Source organism: Neoarius graeffei, chromosome 19 (assembly GCF_027579695.1).
Source record: "Neoarius graeffei isolate fNeoGra1 chromosome 19, fNeoGra1.pri, whole genome shotgun sequence".
NCBI classification, from domain to species: Eukaryota; Metazoa; Chordata; class Actinopteri; order Siluriformes; family Ariidae; genus Neoarius; species Neoarius graeffei.
This window is the reverse complement of record NC_083587.1, coordinates 14,519,183-14,544,940: the sequence shown is the minus strand read 5'-3', so window position 1 is coordinate 14,544,940 and position 25,758 is coordinate 14,519,183. Positions and strand designations below refer to the sequence as shown.

General features: G+C 40.4%; 1 protein-coding gene across 1 annotated transcript in view; it reads right to left on the bottom strand.

The window, feature by feature from the left end:
- cnksr2a (connector enhancer of kinase suppressor of Ras 2a) overlaps window positions 1–25,758 on the bottom strand; it is a 172,868-nt gene that overhangs the window by 99,920 nt on the left and 47,190 nt on the right. Inside the window, exon 3 of the mRNA XM_060900564.1 lies at window positions 23,103–23,305. Within this exon, the coding sequence (XP_060756547.1) occupies window positions 23,103–23,305 (203 nt within the window). The remainder of the gene's footprint in view (window positions 1–23,102; window positions 23,306–25,758) is intronic.

The following is a 25,758-nucleotide window of genomic DNA, read 5'->3' as shown; positions in this document are numbered from 1 at the left end:
CTGCATCACGTGACTTGGTCACGTGGGTGAAATACCTCAATACTTCCTGCGACGGATGAGGAGAGTGGTCCTTCCACTCCCCGTCCTCACAACTTTTTACAGAGGTGCCACTGAGAGTATCCTTACCAGCAGCTTCTCAGTCTGGTACGGCAGCTGCTCTGTCTCTGACCAGAAGGCCCTCCAAAGAGTGGTGAAGACAGCAGAAAAGATCACCAGAACATCCCAAATACCCATACAAGATCTGTACCAGTCATGCTGCAGCAACAGAGCCATCAATATAATCAAAGACCCCACCCATCCTGCACATGGTCTGTTTCTCCCTTCTACCTTCGGGTAAATGCTACCAAAGTTTACGGTGCAAAACTGCCAGACTCAGCAATAGCTTCTTCCCACAAGCCATCAGAATACTTAACACATTTAAGAAGATCACATGAGCATGGTGGACTCAGGACTGTTGGACCCATTAACATATACAGATTGTTACAACTGACGACCCCCTTAATGCACATACAGATTATTGAAATGCTGCTATCTGGTATGATAGGCTGTCATTCTGTGCAATATCTTGTTATCCTGTGCAATAATTCACTGCCATCACTATGCATTTTATCATCACCCACCAGTATTATGGTTCTTATCCATTTTTTGTGCAATATGTTCTCTTGTGCAATGTTTGTTTGTGGTCCTACTGTCACTGTCTATTGGTCTATGTCTGTGTTTATAGTGCAATATGCATATCTGTCTAGCTGTCTAGTATATTTACCTATTGTTGTCTTGTGTGCATTTACTGCAACATGTTTATTTGTTTATTGTACATACCAGCATATTGGAGTGTGGGGAAATGTAATTTCTTTCAGCCGTGCACTGCTTGTTGTATGGTCTGAATGACAATAAAGTTTGACTTTAATCTGTAACCACTTATCCTGCACAGGGTCACAGGCAAGCTGGAGCCTATCCCATCTGACTATGGAAGAGAGGTGGAGTACACCCTGGACAAGTTGCTAGGTCATCGGAGGTTGCTTGAAATCCTTGAAGACGTTTCAGCTCTCATCCGAAAGGCTTCTTCAGTTCTGTCTGACTAGTGCAGAGTTCCAGGTATTTATCCTCTAGTGGACCAAAAGCAACCCTAAGGAGAGTCGTTGAGGTCACATGGGTTGTTGATCCTCTCAGTCATCCTGTAGGTGTTATGGCCCTTTTCCACTACCCTTTTTCAGCTCGCTTCAGCTCACTTCAGCCCGACACGGCTCGCGTTTCGACTACCAAAGAACAGCACGACTCGGCTCGCTTCAGCCCTGCTTAGCCCCTAAAACTCGCACCGTTTTGGAGTGGGGCTGAAGCGAGCCAAAGCGAGCCGAGTGAGGCTGGGGGCGTGAGCAGACACTCCCCTGTGCACTGATTGGTGAGGAGGAGTGTCCTCACATGCCCACACATGCCCCGCGAGCACGCTGGGATCTGTAAACACCGTAAACCCGGAAGAAGAAGAATTACGAGTTACGAGAATTTCTGAAGCCTTATGCGCCTCGCCTCATCTATACGCTCTTGCCAGTATCTGTTGGCGTTGTCGGTGACAACAAGCCACAGAACCAAGACCAGCGACACTAACGACTCCATGTCCTCCATGTTTATTGTTTACTATTCGGGTCGTGAGACTACCGCTTAAAAGTTCACTGATGTCACTGTTTGTGCTGCTTAACGACATCACGTGACGTCCACCCACTTTCGCTAACTCCACCCAATGTGTCCACCCACTTCCAGCCAGCACGGTTCAGCGCGGTTGTAGTCGAAATGCAACTTCAATAGCCCCGCTCAGCTCGACTCAGCCCAACTCAGCACGGCACGGCTCAGCCCGACTCAGCCGCATTGGTAGTGGAAAAGCGGCATTAGAGTCACTGGAGGCCGGGTGTGAACGGTGTTAGCAGCCTAGAGGGTCGTTAGGGTGATCTGTGGGTCGTCGGCTCTCTCTGCCATCATGTGAGTCATTGAAGTCAGCTGAGTCTTGGGCTACATCCACACGACAACGGCAACGAGATTTTAAAAAAAAAATATCGCGTCCACATGGGCAACGGATCAGTAAAATATCAGGTACATATGGCAACGCAACGCTTGCTGAAAACGATGCAATACACATGCCACACCTCTAGGTGCACTGTAAGACGGTCCCATCAGAGACACAGAACAATAGAAGAAGTAAGGACACATGCGCATAAACTATTACGCGCGAGACTTCATATTAGCCACAAAGTCAGAAAAATCTGTTCGTAAAATTACGTTATAATGACCAAATACAATGAAAAGTATTTTTCCAGTCTCACCTGTGAAAGGTAATCCCATGTGATCTCGTTTGGACGGCAAACCTGTTGGTACAGTTAAACGCAGCACATGAATGAGGCATCTTTATTCTCCGCTTTGCCCCATCCAATATGGCGGCGAGGATGACGTATGATTCTACGCGGAAGGCGGCGTCTTTAATGGTCCGGAATAAATTGAATGCTACACATTGATGGATTAATTTGTTCTTCTACACCCTTTTTGAGGAATGTATTGTAGGACTTAAACCTGAAGAGAACTCTGAAACTCTGAAGAGGTGAGATCGCTCCTTTTTTTCCCTATTTTTGCTGGCGGGATTGACTCTGCCCTAAGGGCTTTTCTCTCTCTCTCTCTCTCTCTCTCTCTCTCACTTTGCACCATTACACAATAAATATTCACAGTGAAAATATTTTGTAAGCGCGTTTCATGAACCAAGTTATAGGATTTGTTGACAACTCGCATCGAGTTCGTTACACTTCTACCCGGCGTGAACCACATGTGGTTGTGACGTCATCGTAAACAAATCCGTTCTACTCATCCAGACGACTTCGCAATGGCGCCATTGCCAGATCTTTCCACTCTGGAACCCGCTCTCAAAAGATTTCGTTTTGGGGCACCCAAAACGCCGGTGCCGTGTGGAGACCAGGCCGAAACGATAAACAATTTTATCAGATTCACCTGAATCCGTTGCCGTGTGGACAGGGCCTTGGTGTGGATGTGTATTCAGTTTTCTGGGAAGTGTGCCAAGGACTGCATTGTAGGTGGCTGATAAGTGGTGTCTCAGACCACCTCCTCAGTTCAGTGATGGTCATTCCAGGTTGACAAAGATGGGTTTTACTCCTCTTCCAAACCACTGATGCCATGTGACCTCAACAACTCTCCGAAGGGTTGTTTTTGGTCCACTAGAGGATAAATACCTGGAACTCCCCACTAGTCAGACAGAACTGAAGAAGACTTTCAGATGAGAGCTGAAAAGTCTTCAAGGATTTCAAGCAAGTCCAGTTGCTTTCTTTAGCAGCTACGGTTTTCTTGACTTTTCAAGTTCTGTAGCATATCAACTTCTTTTTCAATGTATCATGTATAACACATGTTATAGCAAGTCTTTGTTACAATTTCTAACATGGCATAATAAACCATGGACTCTACTGAGATTATTAACAGACTTAGATCAAGAAACAATGAATAACAAGTCTATTTCAACTGAAACCGAGTTGTTCTGCTTTTAGCATCATAATGTGTTAATAACACTACTCATAATGTTTACAATGCATATAAAGCATGTTCATGACCGCCGTCAATGAGGTTATGTTTTCCATGCAGTTTGTTTCTCTGTTTGATTGTAAACAGGATTGAGCAAAACCTACAAATCCGAGTTCTATGAAACTTGGTGGAACAGTGTAGCATTGACCAAGGAAGAACCCATTAAAGTTTGGAGTGGATCCGAGTCACTGAGTTGATCCACATATTTTCACTTTTGCTAATGTTGCAAGATACGACGTTTACCATGTAGCTTAAAATACAGTAGATGGCAGTAAAGTTCAATCGCAAAAAAATATAGCCAGTGTAGAAATATGATGCTTCCATATCACACTCCACATTAACAGGTATCAGCAATCCTCTGGGATACACATGTAGGAACATAATTCTAATAGAGCAGTGGTTACAATTATCGACACCTTAATCTTTTTGGCCATTGCAAAAGAAGAATAGACTTTCAATACGTAAATTGCGCATGAATAATTACTCAGACTTCCACTTGAAAAAAAAAAAACTGAGTTGATTCCTAATTACTTAGCATATCAGATCACATGACACCGTTCCACAGTTATCAACATCTTTGTCCACAGTTATCAACACCGTTCCACAATTATCGACATCCAGATGATTTTTTTTTTAAATAATCGGTATGTGGCATTAAGTTAACAAAACATAGTTTTTATTTAAAATTTGTTTTCCATAGACTTATATTTAGCACAAAATATCTCATCTCATCTCATTATCTCTAGCCGCTTTATCCTTCTACAGGGTCGCAGGCAAGCTGGAGCCTATCCCAGCTGACTACGGGCGAAAGGCGGGGTACACCCTGGACAAGTCGCCAGGTCATCACAGGGCTGACACATAGACACAGACAACCATTCACACTCACATTCACACCTACGGTCAATTTAGAGTCACCAGTTAACCTCACCTGCATGTCTTTGGACTGTGGGGGAAACCGGAGCACCCGGAGGAAACCCACGCGGAGCACAAAATATATTTTATATAAATATATGGATGTCAGTGCTTACATAAATGAGGAAGTGATTCTAATGTTTGTAAACAAATGAACTGATAATGTTGAACCTGTATCAGAAAATCATTTTGTTCTAATTTCTATCCACTTTCTAAGTATTTTCTTAGATCACATTTTGTTAATCATTCGTTGTTGTTTGTATTAATTTCTAGTTGTGTAGTTTACCAATAAATGTCAACAGGCAATTGACATTGTAACCACATGAAAATCCAGGTCAAAGGTCGCATGTCATTCCTCAAACCAAAATATAAAATGTCTCCTGATATTGTAATATGTGGTAGATATTTACAACAAACTGCAAAAATACTTTCTGAATGGAATAGAAAAATTTGAATACTTCAAGCGTGTAATTTTTTATATGCGAGGAATTTAATTCTGGTCTAATTCTATTTATTGTAATCGGATTCCAAATACTCTATAAACATTCCATTCTGTTATGAATCAGAAAAAATATATTATAAATCACAGCACTTTTATTTTTTTAAAGTGCTTCATTGATTTCAACAATGTTACACAAAGATCGACCCATAACAGTTGTAAATGTCACTTAATTCCACAGGGTGTCGATAATGGTGGACACCGGTGAAAGTGATCACTATTATCGACACCTCACGTGACTTCTCAAATGGTGGTTTAGATACAAAATGGTGACTGTCAAATGAAAGAGTAAGAAACAAAATAGGCTTCGACAAGGAGATCATGAAATATCGGTGAATTTGATAAGTAAAAACATGTCCATGATCTTTCTACCATGCTTATCCGTGATGATAACATTCGGGTTTTCCTCAAATTGCTGATCATGATAAAAAAATTCCATCTCAGGTAATGAGCTGTGTCATCAGACAAGATCAAAGGGCGAGGGGGGTCTTCTGGTTGATTAATTAACCAATAATAACTGCTGGAACTGAAACTCACCTTTGTAAAATTGTTTTTTATTGGTAAATCTGAAAAGGTGTTGATAATTGTAGCCTCCGAGCGCACTTCCATCCATCCATTATCTGTAGCCGCTTATCCTGTCCTACAGGGTCGCAGGCAAGCTGGAGCCTATCCCAGCTGACTATGGGTGAGAGGCGGGGTACACCCTGGACAAGTCATCACAGGGCTAACACATAGACACAGACAACCATTCACACTCACACCTACAGTCAATTTAGAGCCACCAATTAGCTTAACCTGCATGTCTTTGGGGGAAACCGGAGCACCCGGTGGAAACCCATGCAGACAGCATGCAAACTCCACACAGAAAGGCCCTCGTTGGCTGCTGGGCTTGAACCCAGGACCTTCTTGTTGTGAGGCAACAGTGCTAACTATTACACCACCATGCCGCCCTCTGAGTGCACTTCAAGTTTGTAATAATTTACCAGTGTAGGTAAACAATACTGTAAAGTGTAATGCATTTTTATAAATAATTGTAAAAATGTATAAATGTCATGTTGTGACCCTGTTTATTGTTCATTATATACAGTATACCTTCATAGAAAGTGTCATCATAAACATTCTAATGAAAAGAATCACATCATGAAAAATGATTAAAACTTACCAACACCTGGACTAGCGTACTTCTTATAGCAATTAGGAACTAGACTGAATGTGTCACATTAAGATCAGTCTGGAACTAGGTTGAGACATATGGCCAAGAACCCGACCAAATCAAGACAAAATGGACCAGGATTATGGTACAGTGGTCTCGAGATGAGGTATATATTTGTGGTTGTGTGCCTGGTTCATCTCAAATGACGTCTTTGGTGCTGATCTCGTCCTCCAGACCCAGTTTCCTATCTTCCCGCAGGTGCTTGAAAAAATGTAGGTCACTTGTATTGAGGTTGTGCTCTATATATGAAGGAACATTGACTTTTTTCCTTGTTCAACTCCTGCACATCATTGAATACTCCAAACTGCAGGACTGAGGAGCTTACGAATGGTCCAGAGGCCTCTTCCTCTTCTTCTTCTAAACTTACGAGTCATGCATTCAGTGCATTCAGATCAGTGGGAATGGGAACAGAGAGAGTCATGACAAACTTTTTAAAAGTCAGATTCTCTTCCAGCCTTTCATTAAAGACAAATCCAAGCCTTCACATCACATTTCATGTAATGTTCAATCTCTTCCCTGCTGCCTTAAAGCGCTTTTATTTCTTAAATTGCATTTCGGATAAACAGAGCATGTACGAAATGCCACATTGGAGGCGTAGGTTGTTTGTATTTTTTCAGAGAATGGAATAAAATATGTTTATGCCTCTTCCAGCTGAGCGAGAAAGACAATAACAAGAGCAGCACAGATAAGTAGAGACGGAATTCAGAACACAGCCGAAATGAACACAAAACAGTTTTATCGTTTGCCATGAATGAAAATAAACTCAATGATTTTGTGTATCTGCATTTTTCTCAATGTCACAGTGTCATGTGCATAAAAATGCCAAAGGCTCTGTCATCCATGGAGAGTCTGAAAGCAAGCCAAGATGACGGACACTTCAAAGTTTCTCAAAATGTGACCTGAAGCTGCAATCAGGGAAAAAGAGACAGAGACACAGCAGCAAGTGACAGCGAGAGTGAGACTGAAACTGAAAAGGTGTCACAATGACAGAAAAAAACAACACTTCACTAAGAGAATGAGCAGCTGAAAATCACTGAATCAAACACAGAGTGAGCAAAGACAAGCTGAGGAGCTGATTTAAGGGGTGATGAAGAAGGAAGAACTGTGAGTTAGCCTAGTGGTTAGCATGTCTGCCTCTTGACTGGGAGATTGTGAGTTCTACTTGCGGTCAAAGTCATACCAAAGACCATCATAACAAATGTTGCCAGGCAAAACAAACCTCACCCAGTTGCACTTATGATGAATACGAAGGAAGATATTGTGAAAAAATAGATACCCTATGGTACATGTGGCTACTGCTTATAAATAAAATAGTTTTCTGATCCCATGTCCATACAGTAAATATAGCATATACATTTACTCTATGAGGCAGTGGCCACAAAAATGAAGAGTAATTTAAAAATCCTAGAAGTAAAATATACCAACTGTCTGTATTTTATATTATTCTACTCTTATCTCTTACAGTTTTTGAAACTGAAACCTCCGAACCGAGGCTGACACACACACTGTCACCATGACCGAAACTCTCATTTCCCAGAAAAGGCCCAACGCTAGACCTCAGTGGAATGCATTTTCCCTCTGTAATGGTGGTCTCAAAGTTTAGGGGAATAAAAAGTATGAGGCAGAGAATAGGAGGGTACAATTAAAAAGGTTGAAGCCCTTCACCATGAACCATAGGCAAAAAAAAATGGAAAACTGGGTTTATCCGAGACAGTTTCAAGGCTTTTGGGGAGGAATTTCCAATTTATTGTAAACAACAAAATAGAGTCCATTTCTATTCAAGCTATTGAACAGACCGGGGGCTCAGTCCAGTTTTCCTGAGGCTTGTATTTTTTTTAAGGGTGACTGGCATAGATAGATTGGCGAAGTTATATCTAACTTTACAAGAAATATCATATCATCACCCACACATATTCATCACTTCATCACTGATTTTTTTTGCACTGTTCTTTTTAAATTTGTCATTCACTTCAGTTTCTGTCTCTTTATCATTAAGCTATCATCGACGCCCATAATGTCTCAGGAAACTGATGCACATGTCCACTGACTTAATGTCACTAGTAAAATGAATCGTCAGTTTAATAAAAAGATCATTTCTCACGCACATTTCTCTCCTTTAGGATCACAAAGACACAAATTCTAACCTACATTATTATATCACAACATTCAAAATCCCAGATGACATCCAAGTTAGTTGTTTTCTATTAATCTCTTACGTTTTTTGAGGGTGAAAATACCTAGGGGCTATCGGTCAGAAACGGAGCTCCCTTAGGTTGCTTGCCAGCTAGTTGCTTGCCAGCTTAGCGTGGTTTTTTTTTTTTGTTTGTTTGTATGGTTTTTTTTTTTTTTTACCAACCCCTGTATTACTGACGCTGCCCGATGTGCTCGGGGATGGTCAGGGCTCTGAGCATCCCTCCCCTGTGCCTGTTTTGACCCTTCTTCAGTGTTTGAAGAAGCTCGCTCCAAAAAAAAAAAAAAAATCACCAGTTTAGACTGCGCCACTGTTTGGTTCATGCAGAGATGATTCAAACTCCACACAAGGCTGATTAAGATGCACTGTGATTGGTCAAAAGCTTGGCGCTAATGTGGTCATTATGTGTAGTCGATTTTTATTGGTCACAAGCACGCGCTCATTGTCGACACTCTGGCTTCCCAAAGTCTCTTCACTGGGGTTGGATTTCAGCAAACGGAGGAATTTCTATAAAAGATGACTTATGATAATGATGACACACATTCATCACCATGACGATTACTAGTAACTCTTCATCACCGATGGATTATGTTCATCAGTGCTGAGTGTGACAAGTGCCAGTGGGAGTCCTGGGCATTATTTAGTTGAATTAAATTTAGTTTCACATCATGTGCTGCTCAGTTTTGTACAGATACGTAAACAAAAATATTTTTTGTTACTCAGTGAAAAATAGACGGCAGCAAATCCTACTACAGACGTCGGTTTGCCGACGCTGACCGGCTACTTTTGAGAACTCTGCTAATAATAAGCATAAACATGTCAAAGTGATTTCTTTCATCTGGTCCATAGCGGGCGAGGTAATAATAATAAATCAACAGAGCAGGGAAGTTTTTATCAATGGTGGGGTTTAAAAGTGGGTGTGGCCAAACCCCATTAATTTACATATGTAAACAAACCAAGAAACCATCCAATGACAGCACAGTTTATGTAAATGAGGCATGTAGTGATCCAATCAGTGTGCTTGTGGGAGGAGTCTTTCCAAGGCAGCGCTCCTGCAGTCTGAGCTCAGAGCTTTTTTTTTTTTTTTTTTACCTTTTTGGTCACCATGACCTTGACTTTGACTGGATGACCCTCAAAATGTTGGTTCTATTTGAGACCAATGCCCATCTATCCTGAAAGTTTCATGAAGATTGGTCCAGCCATTTTCCTGTAATGTTGCTAACAAAAAAACAATGAAACCCGACTGAAAATGATACCTCACCCTGCTTACTCCGTAGCAGGCAAGGTAAAAATGGTACCTATTACTGTCTGGCAAGGCATACTGCAATACAGATGCGAGTGGGGAAGTCAAACTCTCGCAGTTACCAGAGGACCCACCCCTCACTGTAACCCTAGCTGTATAGACAAGCGACCAAGGGCTATTGAAACAGAGATCGGTGTCGCACCCATACGCCTAAAGAGCTGGTTAGTACTGGGATAGGAGACTGTCTGGGAAGACCAGATTCTGGCATGATAGGGACTTTGACTTTTTTGAAGAAGAAGAAGAAGGAAGAAGTCAATGTACAGAGATCAAACCTGGAACCATGGAAAAAACAATGTGGGCAAGCTGAAAGCATAAAACCACCATCTTCAAACGCTGACGATTAAACATCACACCAAAAACAAATTCTGCTGCATTTTCTGGGAACGAGACCGACATGGGGTTTATAACACAGTCATACGTGTGGCACAGATCTTTTATAAATCAAAGCTTGAGGATTTATGTAAGACTTAAGACAAAACTCATGAGAGAGAGAGAGAGAGAGAGAGAGAGAGAGAGAGAGAGAGAAGAATGTCTCATTATTATTTGTTGCCACTTTATTTGAAGGGGACCCACACAGGGCCTTAATAACACCTTCATAAGTTTTGCGTAGATCTTTTGCCAGAAAACCAAGGAAAGTGTGCTCAAGCTAGCCTCACTAAAGACAGATCAATTGCTAATCTTCTTTTAAACATTAGTTAGCATGCTAATAACTCTGATAATACAAACACGTTTTTCTGCTGCCTGAATGGAGTAAAGTATATCATTTGAAACAAGAGTGCTCTGAGAGCACAATATCCCCCGCTGGCAACTCTGCCATAACTCTGGTAAAATGCGACTGAATTGAACAAAATTACAATATGTGTATTACCAACATATAACAAAGAATTCGATCAAGTTTCATGAAATTCCTCCAAAAATTGTGAGAGGAGTTGATTTCAGAAGGTGAGTACCCTTCCCAGGATGTATGGACGGACATTGCCAGAACATAATCCCCCTTCGGGCCTTTCGGTTAACGGGGCATAAAAATTGTGAGGGAAGTTGATTTCAGAAAGCAAGCACACCTTGATGAAATTGCCAAAGTACAAGTTTGTTAATAATCAAGGGCATAACTCTGGGAAAATTTGCCCAAATTAAACAAAATTTCAATATGCATATAATTGTCATATAACAAAGCCTTTTGCCAAGTTTGGTGAAATTCCTCCACAAATTGTGAGAGGAGTTGATTTCAGAAGAACGTACACCCTCATGAAATTGTCAAAGTACAAGTTACTTAATCAAGGGTCAAAACTCTGGGAAAATTTTCACAAACAAAATTAAATTGCAATATGCGTATTATCATCATATAACAAGGCCTTTTGCCAAGCTTTGAGAAATTCGTCCAAAAATTGTGAGAGGAGTTGATGTCAGAAGGCATGCACACCTTCATGAAATTGTGAAAGTACAAGGTTGTTAATCAAGGGCCACAACTCTGGTATAATGTGACTGAATTGAACGAAATTGCAATGTGCATATTACTGACATATAACAAAGAAATCTGCCAAGTTTTGTGAAATTCCTCCAAAAATTGTGAGAGGAGTTGACTTCAGAAAGTGAGCACCCTTCCCGGGACGGACGGATGGACAGACGGACATCGCCACAACATAATCTCCCTTCGGGCCTTTCAGCCAGCAAGAGATAATATAGGAAGTAAAAACCAGAACTCATACCTTGTATGAGACATGAAATTACTGTCATCAAATCTTATCCTGCAGAAGTGCTGGAGGAACCATGCAGCTCGAGCACATGATGAATTCCTGGCATCAAGTGTTCAGGAGATGAGGGATAGGCAGTAAAAGGTTCTAAAGCCATGAAATATTGTGCCAGAACTGAGTGTTCCAGGAGTCACAGCTTCTCCAACAGAGCTCCAATTAGCTAATGAGAGCTAACGGCAGACCCAATGCCCACACACTGATTATGCTCTCATGAAGATTGAGAGACACAGTGAGAGCCCGAGTGGTTCCAACGATGCAGCCAGCAGCCAAAAGCGATCTCACTCACACCCACATGACCAACAATGGACATCATGGACATCAGCCCAATTAACGTTGATTACCTTATCACACACATTTACCCCATAGTGCTAGAACGCAAACATGTTGCTAGTTTGGGTTAAAGCAGGCAATTTTTACGTGACACTGAGAACGGTTGCTATTTTCGTTGGTATAACAGAACACCCTGGAGTGTGAACTTTTAAATCCAGTGGCACAGTGGGATTCCTAAGAAATTAAACTTACACAATATTTTCCTGACATTAAAAAGTCGTGTCACATTTATTACAACTCAGTTCTGTCAGTGTCTACTGTGTGGATCTCTGCACTTCATTAACATATTGACAAATTCTGGATGGCCAGAAGGTGTTGCTGATTAAGTAAGGACTAACATATGACAATAATGCTATTATAGGAAAATAATCCACGCCAGAGTGGTGTGATACGACCTGCCATGAAGAGATGTATGTTTATTTGTACACTCAAAAAAAACCAAACATTGGATTTACTTAACCGAGTTATGGCAACCGGTCACACGAAACTGTGTTAATTTAGATGTATTGAATACAGTTATGTTGAGTTATTCAAAACATAACTGTATTCAATACATCTAAATTAACACAGTTTCGTGGGACCGGGTGCCATAACTCGGTTAAGTAAATCCAATGTTTTATTTTTTTGAGTGTAGAGATGTGTGTCCAAAGACATGCCGTTAGGTTAACGTGGGGCGGCCTTGGGCTGAAGTGCCCTTGAGCAAGGTACTTAACCCCTGACTGCTCCCCGGGCGCTCTGGTGCGGCTGCCCACTGCTCTGGGTGTGTGCGCGTGTGTTCACTGCTTCAGATGGGTTAAATGCAGAGGATGAATTTCACTGTGCTTGAAGTGTGCATGTGACAAATAAAGGTTTCTTATTATTATTATTTAATACTTATGGAAGGAGTCTCCGGTGTTGGCACTTTGCAAGTTTTTTTGATATCTTCAGGACATAGGAGTTTCTCAGTAATGTTATGATTTATTAAAATTAACATCAAGAGATATAAAAAATAAAAGCTGGGGAGGGAATGACTAACTAATAAAACATGTTCTGTGCCACAACGTTAAATGTAATCAGATAAAAAGCATGATGTCATTCTTTAATAAATCAGAAATCACTAGCTTTGGCAGATTGCTATAGTATAAGAGGAGTAAAACACTCAGGGATGTGCTGCAATAGGAAAATAAACAACTTTGTGGTGGTCACAGGAACATCACACCACCCTATTTTACTATAACAGTAGAACAGTGGCTTATTCCGACAATGGTGTATTAAGGCCACTGGAGGTTAAAAAATAAATAAATAAAATATGGAGCTGAGGGCGGAAGTTCATTTTTGTCATGGAACCAGATCGCTTCACTTTGCAGGTTGGATCAACATCATCACACCACAGATGTCACAGTTGGGCCGAGAATTATAGGAGGAGTCTTTCCTCCTCAATCTTACTATATGGGAACCAGGGGAAGCCATGGCCTAATGGTTAAAGGAGCAGCTTTGGGACCAAAAGGTCACCAGTTCCCTGTACTAGCAGGAATGGCTGAAGTGCTCTTGAACAAGGTACTTAACCCCCAACTGCTCCCCAGGCTGCCCTGGATAACAGCATCTGTGAAATGCCTGTAGTGTAATATAAAATAATAAAGTGATGAGATTTTTAACTACATTTCCCAGAATGCACTGCAGCCAGGAAGCCTGGAAGCATTTGATTGTTTTTTCAGAGAATATCTGAGCTTTTTGCTCACAAATTTGTGAATTTTTATTCTCAGCATTTCGGAGTTTCTTTCTCATACATTTATGACTTTATAAGCTCTGAGAATATTCAAGTTTTTTTTTTAAATATATGACTTTAATCCAGAAATTCTGAATGGTTTTTGTGGCTACTGCCTCACAGAGGTGAAGCCACTATGTCATTGTGTTGTAAGAATATAAGAATGAGTGTAACAATAGCACACTGCACATGTGCATAAGCATTACAATCACCAGAACGGTGAATCATGATCTCGCGATACGAACAGTTGATCTCACATTATCAAAGGTACACAAGAACGAGTATAAGAATGTAAGAATGAGTGTAACGATAGTGAAACTTCGTAACCAATCAGCACTTATCCTGATCAAGTTCGATTACCCATTCTACTTCTTGATAAACTTCGGAACTAATCAGAACCAGAAACGAAATCAGAGAAACCTCATTATAACTTCGTAGTATCGGAAGATAATCGGCAGATAAAAAGATAAACGAAATTCACCTCGTGGTTCGCCAAGGCTACTGATTCGATATCAAGTAAGTGGTGTTTATTTTAAGAAAATTTACCTTTTGATCATCACAGCTTTTGTTTGGTCCTTCTGAAAGGTCAAATGAAAGGTTTTGTAAGTTTTTTTGAGCTTTTTGGCAGATAGATTGAGAAGCTGATATCGAACTTCTGCTATTCGCTTTAATTTTTTAATTATTTTTTTAAATTTTAGAGTCTTTATACTACACTTGTGAAACAAAATGTGCTCATTAGTACTAAATAATGCTTCTAAGACAATTCATGAACAAGTGCTTTCTTACTATTTTGAAAATGGATCTAGTTCACAGCGCTGTATTTTGAACAAAACGCAGTAAACAAAATTGGTAACCAAAATACTACAAACCATGATGCTGCTCACAGCTTGGTAATGCTTACAAGAGATGAGGCGAGTATCATTGATAACATGTATATATGCAATATTTACTGTATGGACATGGGATCTCATCTCATTATCTCTAGCCGCTTTATCCTGTTCTACAGGGTCGCAGGCAAGCTGGAGCCTATCCCAGCTGACTACGGGCGAAAGGCGGGGTACACCCTGGACAAGTCGCCAGGTCATCATAGGGCTGACACATAGATACAGACAACCATTCACACTCACATTCACACCTACGGTCAATTTAGAGTCACCAGTTAACCTAACCTGCATGTCTTTGGACTGTGGGGGAAACCGGAGCACCCGGAGGAAACCCACGCGGACACGGGGAGAACATGCAAACTCCGCACAGAAAGGCTCTCGCTGGCCACGGGGCTCGAACCCGGACCTTCTTGCTGTGAGGCGACGGCGCTAACCACTACACCACCGTGCCGCTGGACATAGGATCAGAAAACCTTTTTTTTTTTTCTTGGAATATTACCCCCTCCCTCAGCTCCATACTGCCTTAAAAAAACACAATTTTTCCGCGTTTTTTCTCATACATTTGTGACTTTTTATTCTCAGAGAATATCCATGTTTTCTTGTAAATGTACGACTTTAATCTCAGAAGATAATCTCAGAATACTACCCCTCCCTCAGCTCTGTTTTTTTTTGCCTACAATGGCCCGAATACGCCATTGTATATTCCTTATGTAACAAATAAGTCGGTTGTGAGACGTAAATCAGACCCCTGACACATCATTACACACCAAATAAAACAACTTAAACAGCACACTCGAAAAAATCTATCAACCTCATAGATGCAAGGTTTTAGAGGATGTAAATTATAAAGTCCTCGAGTCTCATAACTGCATGACAGAACCGAAAAACAGAATGAAATCTGAAATCGAAGTAAAGTTAAAAAGTAAATAAATAAATGTTATGCCACTAAACCAAGTTCAGGTTTTAAAGAGAATGAAAAGAAGTGATTTGACTGGATATCACCTAATAACGCCTATGTGTTCATTCAAACTCCACCCCTTTTTACAGTCCCTCTTCACCAGGTAAGCTTATGCACCAATGGTTCAGAAAATACCAAAAATATATTTGCCACATCCGCATGCCAATACTGTGACTACTGCGATATAATTTTGGCGCTTGCATTAACGATGAAACAAAAAAACAGGCCTCTCTCTCTCTTTTTCTCTCTCTCTCTCTTTCTCTGTCTCTCCTAAATTTCCGTTTTGCTGTCTGTCAGGGGGACAGACAGGAACTCTACTGAGAACAAAGGAAGCTGACGAGCTTAATTAGGTCACCGTTAACAAGAAGATCCAAGCTCCTCCCCCCTCGCTGCCTGTAACCCCGTTTCTCGGTTATACCCTGGCACTGGCTCTTGCCACATCACAAACCTCGAGATTAGGACTGAAAGCTTTTATTGTGCATATAATAACCACAGTCTGGCAAGAATCTGTGTTCGTTTAGCACAGCAGTGGTCATCATCAAGAGTCAAGCAGAGGTCAGGGACTCCCGCTCAGCATCTGGACCCAAATTTAGTGCACTATGCTTTGAGTTCACCCAGAGCAAGGCTTTAAAAAAAGAAGCCAAGTCCAGGGTTAGAGAGAGGAGGATGAGAGGATGACCAGACTGTGTGCAGAAAGCGAGTAGCACATAGATCAGGTTATATTTTTCTACACTAACTCACTGGACACCTTTGGTCGATTTCACAGACTGTGAGGGCTTTTCACTTCACACCTTCTCAGATACTCGATAATTCCTCAGGCTTTCTGCTTTGGCTTTTCTCCTTATTCTTATCCTCACTACTTATTTATCCACTACAATGCCTTCCAATTCATACTAGACCATCAATACGAAAGTAAAATCAACTTCTCTTTATCCAGATAAAGAGACAATTTCAAGGTAAATTATATCTAACTCTATCATTCGTTCAATCAGCAAGAAAATTAATATTTCATTTTGAAACGTCTGATCAGTACCCTGAACAAGACACCTGTCCATCACACTGTTTTAATCTGTCTCCATGAACATTATCTAGTGACCAGGGAATCCATGGCAACCGGCAGTAACGAAAAGATAGGAACGCCTACTAACCACCAATGTATAGCGATTTGGGGAACATGAGGTGAGAAATTCAGTTCCATGGGAGAGTGCTAATGAAAGAAGGTGAGAGACACCCTGAGTTATGTAAGTGTTTATCACCCATCATAGTGCTTGATTTATCATTGACGTTATATAACAGTCATGATACAAAAAAAGCAAAAACAAAAACAAGAGTGCTCTGAGAGCACAATATCCCTGCTGAACAACTCTGCCATAATTCTGGTAAAATGCGACTGAATTGAACGGAATTACAATATGTGTATTACTGACATATAACAAAGAATCCCGCTAAGTTTCGTGAAATTCCTCCAAAAACTGTGAGAGGAGTTGATTTCAGAAGGTGAGTACCCTTCCCGGGGCGGATGAATGGATGGACGGACATCACCACGACATAATCCCCCTTCGGGCCTTTCAGCTAACGGGGGATAAAAATTGTGAGGGAAGTTGATTTCAGAAAGCAAGCACACCTTGATGAAATTGCCAAAGTACAAGTTTGTTAATAATCAAGGGCATAACTCTGGTAAAATTTGCTCAAATTAAATGAAATTTCAATATGAGTATAACTGTCATATAACAAAGCCTTTTGCCAAGTTTGGTGAAATTCCTCCACAAACTGTGAGAGGAGTTGATTTCAGAAGAACGTACACCCTCATGAAATTGTCAAAGTACAAGTTATTTAATCAAGGGTCAAAACTCTGGGAAAATTTTCACAAATGAAATTAAATCGCAATATGCATATTACCGTCATATAACAAGGCCTTTTGCCAAGCTTCGAGAAATTCATTCAAAAATTGTGAGAGGAGTTGATGTCAGAGGGCAAGCACACCTTCATGAAATTGTCAAATTATAATTTTGTTAATCAAGGGCTGTAACTCTGGTAAAATGCAACCGAATTGAACAAAATAGCAATATGCGTACTACTGACATATATCAAAGAATTCTGCCAAATTTTGTGAAATTCCTCCAAAAATTGTGAGAGGAGTTGATTTCAGAAGGTGAGCACCCTTCCCAGGACGGAGGGACAGACGGACATCACCACAACATAATCCCCCTTTGGGCCTTTTAGCCAGCGGCGGATTTCTCATCTGATCTCATTATCTCTAGCTGCTTTATCCTGTTCTCCAGGGTCGCAGGCAAGCTGGAGCCTATCCCAGCTGACTACGGGCGAAAGGCGGGGTACACCCTGGACAAGTCGCCAGGTCATCACAGGGCTGACACATAGACACAGACAACCATTCACACTCACACCTACGGTCAATTTAGAGTCACCAGTTAACCTAACCTGCATGTCTTTGGACTGTGGGGGGAATCGGAGCACCCGGAGGAAACCCACGCGGACACGGGGAGAACATGCAAACTCCGCACAGAAGGGCCCTCGCCGGCCACGGGGCTCAAACCCAGACCTTCTTGCTGTAAGGCGACAGCGCTAACCACTACACCACCGTGCCGCCCAGCGGCGGATTTAAAAAAAAAACTCTTGAGGTGATCACAGACGTGTGTTTGCTGAATCTTGGTCCAAGTTATGAATAATAACTTCTTCCTGATTTAGCTGAATTAAATTCTTCAAAGCACACAAGGCTTGTGTTTTTCCACAACAGGCTGCGAGAACCCACCTGACCCAGAACCTGTGTAACCAGAGAGATTAAATGGTCACAGAGATGATAGGAAAATTGTTGTCACTTAAATTTTTGCTGGTTTTATAAGTAAAGATGACCAAATATTATAAATTAAAAACTCACTATCAGGAACATAAAATTAATGTTTAATTCGGTGTTAGCCCTGTGATGACCTGGCTACTTGTCCAGGGTGTACCCCGCCTTTTGCCCGTAGTCAGCTGGGATAGGCTCCAGCTTGCCTGCAACCCTGTAGAAGGATAAAGCGGCTAGAGATAATGAGATGAGATGAGATGAATTCGGTGTTACTCCATGCATGAAGACCACACACACCAATCAGCCATAATATTAAACCCACTGACAGGTGAAGTGAATAACATTGATTATCTCATTACAGTGGCACCTGTCAAGGAGTGTGATATATTAGGCAGCAAGAAAGAGAACAGTCAGTTCTCGAAGTTAATGTGTTGGAAGCAGAAAAAATGGGCAAGCGTAAGGATCCGAGTGACTTTGACAAGGGCCAAATTGTGATGGCGAGATGACTGGGTCTGAGCATCTCCAAAATGGCACATCTTGTGGTGTGTCTCCGGTATGCAGTGGTTAGTACCTCCCAAAAGTGGTCCAAGGAAGGACAACCAGTGAACCAGAGACAGGGTCATGGGTGTCAAAGGCTCGTTGATGCGTGTGGGGAGTGAAGGCGAAAGCTAGTCCGTCTGGTCCGACCCCGCAGAAGAGCTACTATAGCACAAACTGCTGAAAAAGTCAATGCTGGCTAGAACAGAAAGGAGTCAGAACACACACAGACTGCAGACTGGTTAAAGAGCCCATGCTGACCCCCATCTATCACCAAAATCACCTACAATGGGCATGTGGGCATCAGAACTGGACCATGGAGTAATGGAAGAAGGTGGCACCAGGATGCACTATGGGAAGAAGGCAGTGTGATGCTCTGGGTAATATGTTCTGCTGGGAAACCTTGGGTCCTGGGGTTCATGTGGATGTTACTTTGGCACGTACCACCTACCTAAACATTCTTACAGACCAAGTTCACTCCTTCATGCTATTAGTATTCCCTAATGGTCTCTTTCAGCAGGATAATGCTCCCTGACACACTGCACAAACTGTTCAGGAACATGACAAAGAGTTGAAGGTGTTGACTTAACCTCCAAATTCCCCAGATCTCAATCTGATTGAGGATCTGTAGGATGTGCTGGACAAACGAGTCCGATCTATGGAAGGTCCACTTCACAACTTACAGGACTTAAAGGATCTTTTGCTGACGTCTAGGTGCCAAAAACCACAGCACACCTTCAGAGGTCACATGGAGTCCAGGCCAGCTTTTTGATGGCACACAAAACTGTATTGGGCAGATGTGGGGGCATTTTGAGGTATTAAAAAAAAAAGATTCAAATACTTTCACCATCTGTTACTTCACACACATATTTCAACATCAAAAATAAAATAAAATAAATAAATAATCAGTATCAGCTTTGCTCTTCTGTTGGTTTACTTTATTTCTTGTTCTTACCACTGTTTAAAAGTGAATAAAGACTGAAAAAATAAAATCAATATTCACATATAATTTTGTTATATTTATGTCTTTCACACTGCATTGTGTCTCAGAAGGAATTAAATGAAAAAGCAAATGTAAAACCATTTCACTGGGATTGTTCCTCATGCTATAATTTTATTCTCTAAAATTTTATTCGTGTAAAAATTTGCTTTTTATCTCAGCTGCACGTTGATTAGATTTAATTAATATAATTAATATAACAAACATTTCCATCTGTCCATCTGTGTCTGACACCATGGATCCATGAACTTGACCTAAATAACCTAAACTCTAAAAAGGTGCTTCTCAAACCACAACAAACTCAATTATTCCTTTAGCCATGCGCTGTACGGTGCTGAATCAGCCCCTGATCAAATCCTTATCCAGGTTAATCAGCGACATTTTGACAATTACAACCCAATCAATGCTAGCTCATTAATGAGTCACCTGTGGAGGAGAGGAGCAACGCTAATGGAACTGAAAACACCAACGCGGATCGATCCCATGAGTCGAGAGTTGAACTTTTCCACCTAATTAGCTTGTGTTTTCCAGCAGTAGTAACGAACAAGACAATACACACACACACACACACACACATATACACACAATGCACACACAGCACAGTTTAGTGTTCATGCTAATGTTAAGACACCTGATCAGCTCATGAGGGCGTGGTTATTTAGAGGTGTCTTGCAAAAGTATTCATCCCCCTTGGTGTTTGTCCTGTTTTGTCGCATTACAAGCTGGAATTAAAATGGATTTTTGGGGGGTTAGCACCATTTAATTTACACAACAGGTTGACCACTTTAAAGGTGCATAATGTTGTTTTATTGTGACACAAACAATAATTAAGATGAAAAAACAGAAATCTGGAGTGTGCATAGGTATTCACCCCCCCAAGTCAATACTTTCTAGAGCCACCTTTTGCTGCAATTACAGCTGCAAGTCTCTTGGGGTGTGTCTCCCCAAGAGCTTAGCACATCCAGCCACTGGGATTTTTGCCCATTCTGCAAGACAAAACTGCTCCAACTCCTTCAAATTAGATGGATTGCATTGGTGTACAGCAATCTTCAAGTTATGCCACAGATTCTCAATTGGATTGAGGTCTGGGCTTTGATTAGGCCATTCCAAGGCATTTAAATGTCTCCCTTTAAACAACTCCAGGGTAGCTTTAGCAGTATGTTTAGGGTCATTGTCCTGCTGGAACATGAACCTTCGTCCCAGTCTCAAACCTCTGGCTGACTCAAACAGGTTTTCCTCCAGAATTGCCCTGTATTTAGTGCCATCCAGCTTTCCTTCAGTCCTGACCAGCTTTCCTGTCCCTGCAGATGAAAAACATCCCCACAGCATGATGCTGCCACCACCAAGCTTCACTGTAGGAATGGTGTTCTCAGGGTGTTGGGTTTGCGCCACACATGGCATTTCCCATGATGGCCAAAAAGATAAATTTTAGTCTCATTTGACCAGAGAATCTTCTTCCATGTGTTTGGGGAGTCTGCCACATGCTGTTGTGCAAACTCCAAACATGTTTTCTCAAGCAATGGCTTTTTTCTGGCCACTCTTCCATAAAGCCCCACCCACTCTGTGGAGTGTACAACTTAAAGTGGTCCTATGGACAGATACTCCCATCTCCGCTGTGGATCTTTGCAGGTCCTTCAGTGTTATCTTTGGTGTTTTTGTTGCATCTCTGATTAATGCCCTCCTTGCCCGGTCTGTGAGTTTTGGTGGGCGCCTTCTCTTGTCAGGTTTGAAGTGGTGCCATATTCTTTCCATTTTGCTATAATGGATTTAATGGTGCTCCGTGGGATATTCAAAGTTTGGGATATTTTTTATAACCCAACCCTGATCTATACTTCTCCACAACTTTGTCTGTTTGGAGGCTCCTTGGTTTTCATGTTGCTTGCTTAGTAGTGTTGCAGAGTCAGGGTCCTTCCAGAACAGGTTGATTTATACAGACATCATGTGACAGATCATGTGACACTTTGATTGCACACAGGTGGATCTTAATCAACTAATTATGTGACTTATGAAGTGAACTGGTTGGACAAGCTCTTATTTAGGGATTTCAGATGAAAGGGGGTGAATACCTATGCACACTCCAGATTTCTTTTTCATCTTAATTATTGTTTGTGTCATGATTTAAAATAATAATAATAATAATAATAATAATAATAATAATAATAATAATAATAATAATAATAATAATAATAATTTACCTTTAAAGTGGTAGGCATGCTGTGGAAATCAAATGGTGCTCAGACCCCAAAAATCCATTTTAATTCCAGCTTGTAATGCGACAAACAGGACAAACACCAAGGGGGATGAATACTTTTGCAAGACACTGTATCTAATGAGACAAATCATATGTATGACATCTGATTAACACAGGATGAGGAACACGACAATATTCTTTAATGAATTTAAACCAAACATAATCATGGACAGAATCATGAAACAAAAAAATATATAAATAAATAAAAATAAAACCTTGGAAAATATTCAGAGCGATTGGTTTTCATCTTTATATCACAAATAACATTAATGATTGGGTTTGCGCTTCAATAACACAAAGAAAAACTTTTTCAATTGCATGTACCTACACCAACCTTCAGCTCAGTGGTTACTATGGTAACAGTGATGAGATCCAAGGGCAGATCAAATCCCAAACAGAGTTGTAAAATGAAAATGGTTTCCTCACATTATGTAGTGCATTACATGGCAATATGAAGTCATTCAAGTTTCGCTTTAGGAGCCACTTTTGTTGACAGTTAGTTATTTTAACTTTTAGAGTTTATGAGAAATATTTTGAGAAAGTCAGAGTTGAAAACAATTATCGTCTCTGTAGTAACAGCTCGGACATGGCACATATACGGTTTAAAGACACGTGGAATCATTTTCCGTTTTCTAGAAGGAGAACTGTATTTATTTAACTCCAGTGTCAGGAATACAACACTTGGGGATGTGCTGATGTAGGAAAATAATCAACCGGAGCTCCACTTGCTCATGTCACACCATAGCCTTTGTTGAATAAACATTTTATTCAGTAAAAACAAATAAAATGCAAAAAGAAATATAGAGGGAAAAGAGCTCTGTCTGCACTATAATTAATATCATTAATTAGATTTTTTTTTTTAATTCTCAGAAACACCGGATGATGTGATGTGAGAATCTGACACCCTGAATGACATCAGTCCATCTCAGAGAAAATCCAGATCCTTTAAGAACCCTTTGAAGGGTTCTGTTACTCTCCACGCTTTACTGTGGAACCAAAGAAACTTTAATGATCCATTAAACCTTCAATATTTTACTTTCACTCAAAGACAAATAATTTGTGTTCATATACAGTCAGTAACCTCTGTGTGTGTGTGTGTGTGTGTGTGTGTGTGTGTGTGTGTGTGTGTGTGTGTGTGTCTCTTTGCAGCACTCACCTATCCAGCCAGGCCAGCAGACTCTTAGCCGCAGCGATCAGATCCACCACAGACGTGAGGAAGTCATTGGGGAGTTTGCGTGTGTTTCGGCCATCGTAATGTCCGCTCCGTCTGCGGCCTGTGATGAAGTTCTGCAGGTTCTTCGCCGAGGCGTTCAGCTTGTGAGACAGAGTTTTCAGGTTCTCTGTCTCTAGTCCATAATTCTGTTCAGACAAAAGGTTGAGGCTCAGAAAAGTTGGAGAAGGTTAATAATTAAACACAGCTCCTCACTGATATTTAGCAAAGTCATCCAGTATTGTGTACAGGTGAGTGCAAAAGTTTGTGCACCTTTGATTAATTTACAGAGAATTACAGCTATTTCTTACTTTATTCTCAGCTTCATCATCAAATCAAACAATTCAATAACACACACACACACACACACACATATATATATATATATATATATATATATATATATATATATATATATATATATATATATATATATTATATAAGTAATTAGTAATTAATATATTAGTATGACTTTTAAAGTATATTTTCAGGTCTCCTGTGATTTTATTCACTTTTCTTGCTTTTAGTATTACTTGAAACTGCTCTTGTTGAATTCAGAATTGAATGCAGAACAACATACTTTTTACAGAATGAAAATATGTTTAGCCGTTCTTGAGATATTACAAATCAAAGATTGAAAAAATGGCTTAATTTTTAGAAAACTGCCATAATATTCTGTATGAGGGTCACATGGTCCAAAATGGGCCTCATTAACCAATGAGAGCAAATGGTTTTTTTCTTAATAACTTTATTTTCAAGATATTTACATGGAAATTGGCAGGAATGTAGATGGTTGTATACTAAATAAAAAGTTTAAAAAATTTATTTTAAAAAATATGCAAATTAGAATTTAATTAGTATTAATTATGCTAATTAGGTAAAACCGTTGAATCGGTACACTCTCTTCTTCAAAGTTTCATCAAATGGCTTTATTTGTGCAATATAAAGCTGATCTTAACTCTCATTTATACATCTCAAAGAAGGAGAAATCACTGTTAATTATAAAATTATGCATAAATAAGCCCTGAATGTCTCACATCTACTGTTCTCTATCAAAATAAAAAAGTAATAAAAGATTATTTCTAATCCCTTCTTTGTACTCTGTAGGCCTTTGTATTTCTAAGTCAGGCCGACTAGTGTTTATATGAAAGAATATAAATGATTATTTCAATTAATATTCACAGCTTTCAAGGTGAACCTCGAAAAAACCGCGTGAGCCACATCCAATAAACAATTCACATTAACTGAATTTAAATTGACACTCGTGTTTCTGACTTCCGTTTTTTTAAAATCTCCGACCACTAAGATCTCAATATTTTTCATCAAAACAAAGTCTCCCGTGAATCATAACATCAAAACTAGCTGAGGGAAAATTTTGCTGAATCCTTCATCAGAAACAGTGAGAGCGAGATAACATCCCTATAAAAGTTATCTGATTGATATTCACGAGTAATCCAGTGGGAAACCGATCAGGAGAGAGAGAGAGAGAGAGAGAGAGAGAGAGAGAGGCTGACCACATTCCCGTGACTCAAAAAGAAAAGCACCGGCAGTTTCCTGACGTCACGTGAGCAGAGTTTTTATTCTGTTGTACCGACTTCAACCTGCCATTACTCCCAAAGTACTGAACAGGCCTAAGTTTCCCAAAAGCATCGTAGCATCATTAAATGGTAGAGCGAACAACACAATGAACATTCTCTCTGCTAGTTAAGATGCTCTTAGTGTTAAGAGGCTTTTGGGAAACCCACCCCAGATCTTAACCAGATACATTTCTCTGGAAAGTAGAGATTATAATTTTTTTAATGATAGTATTCATGATAGAAAATATGCAAGAGTTAAGCAATGACAGGTTTGGAAACTTAAATGATTGTCTGTATGCACAATTTTCACAGCACGGCAACCGAGCGTCTGATACGCCTACTTTTACGTTTACTATTATTTCTTGTTACATCTTTACACTTTCAATATGACTTTTCTCTCATGTCAGTTTTCATATAAGACTATTCTGTAAACGGCTTTCATTAAAAAAAACGCCATTAATAGAGCGACTCATTTCTCAAAAAGAGATCATTTTATTTTTACTTTTTATTTTAGTCTAAAATAGCTCATTAACCCTCCTCCAATCAACAATCATCAGCTGACCCTGATGGAGATTAGAGGAAGATTAACACACACTGTTGATGGAAAAAGACGCTTGAATTTCTCACTGAATTTCTAGAAGGTGAATAACAAGGTGGGCGTGTGTAATACACACACACACACACACACACACACACACACACACACACACACACACACACACACAAGAGAGATTGTACTGTGTATTAATTGGCTCTTGAATGTAGACACACAGTTCTACTGCCTAGATAATGAGAACACGAGGAGAAGCGGCTTTGAAAATTATCATCGCATTTCCATTTCTGTGTCAGACTGCAGATAAAACACTACACATCACTACACACACACACACACACACACACACACACACGAGTCACTGTAACAAAGAGGATGACAGAGGCGGAGACAGCGAGAGAGAGAAAGAGAGAGAGAAGGGTCTGTGGTCTAATGAGAACACGACTGTTTGAAATATCAGCTCATCATCCAG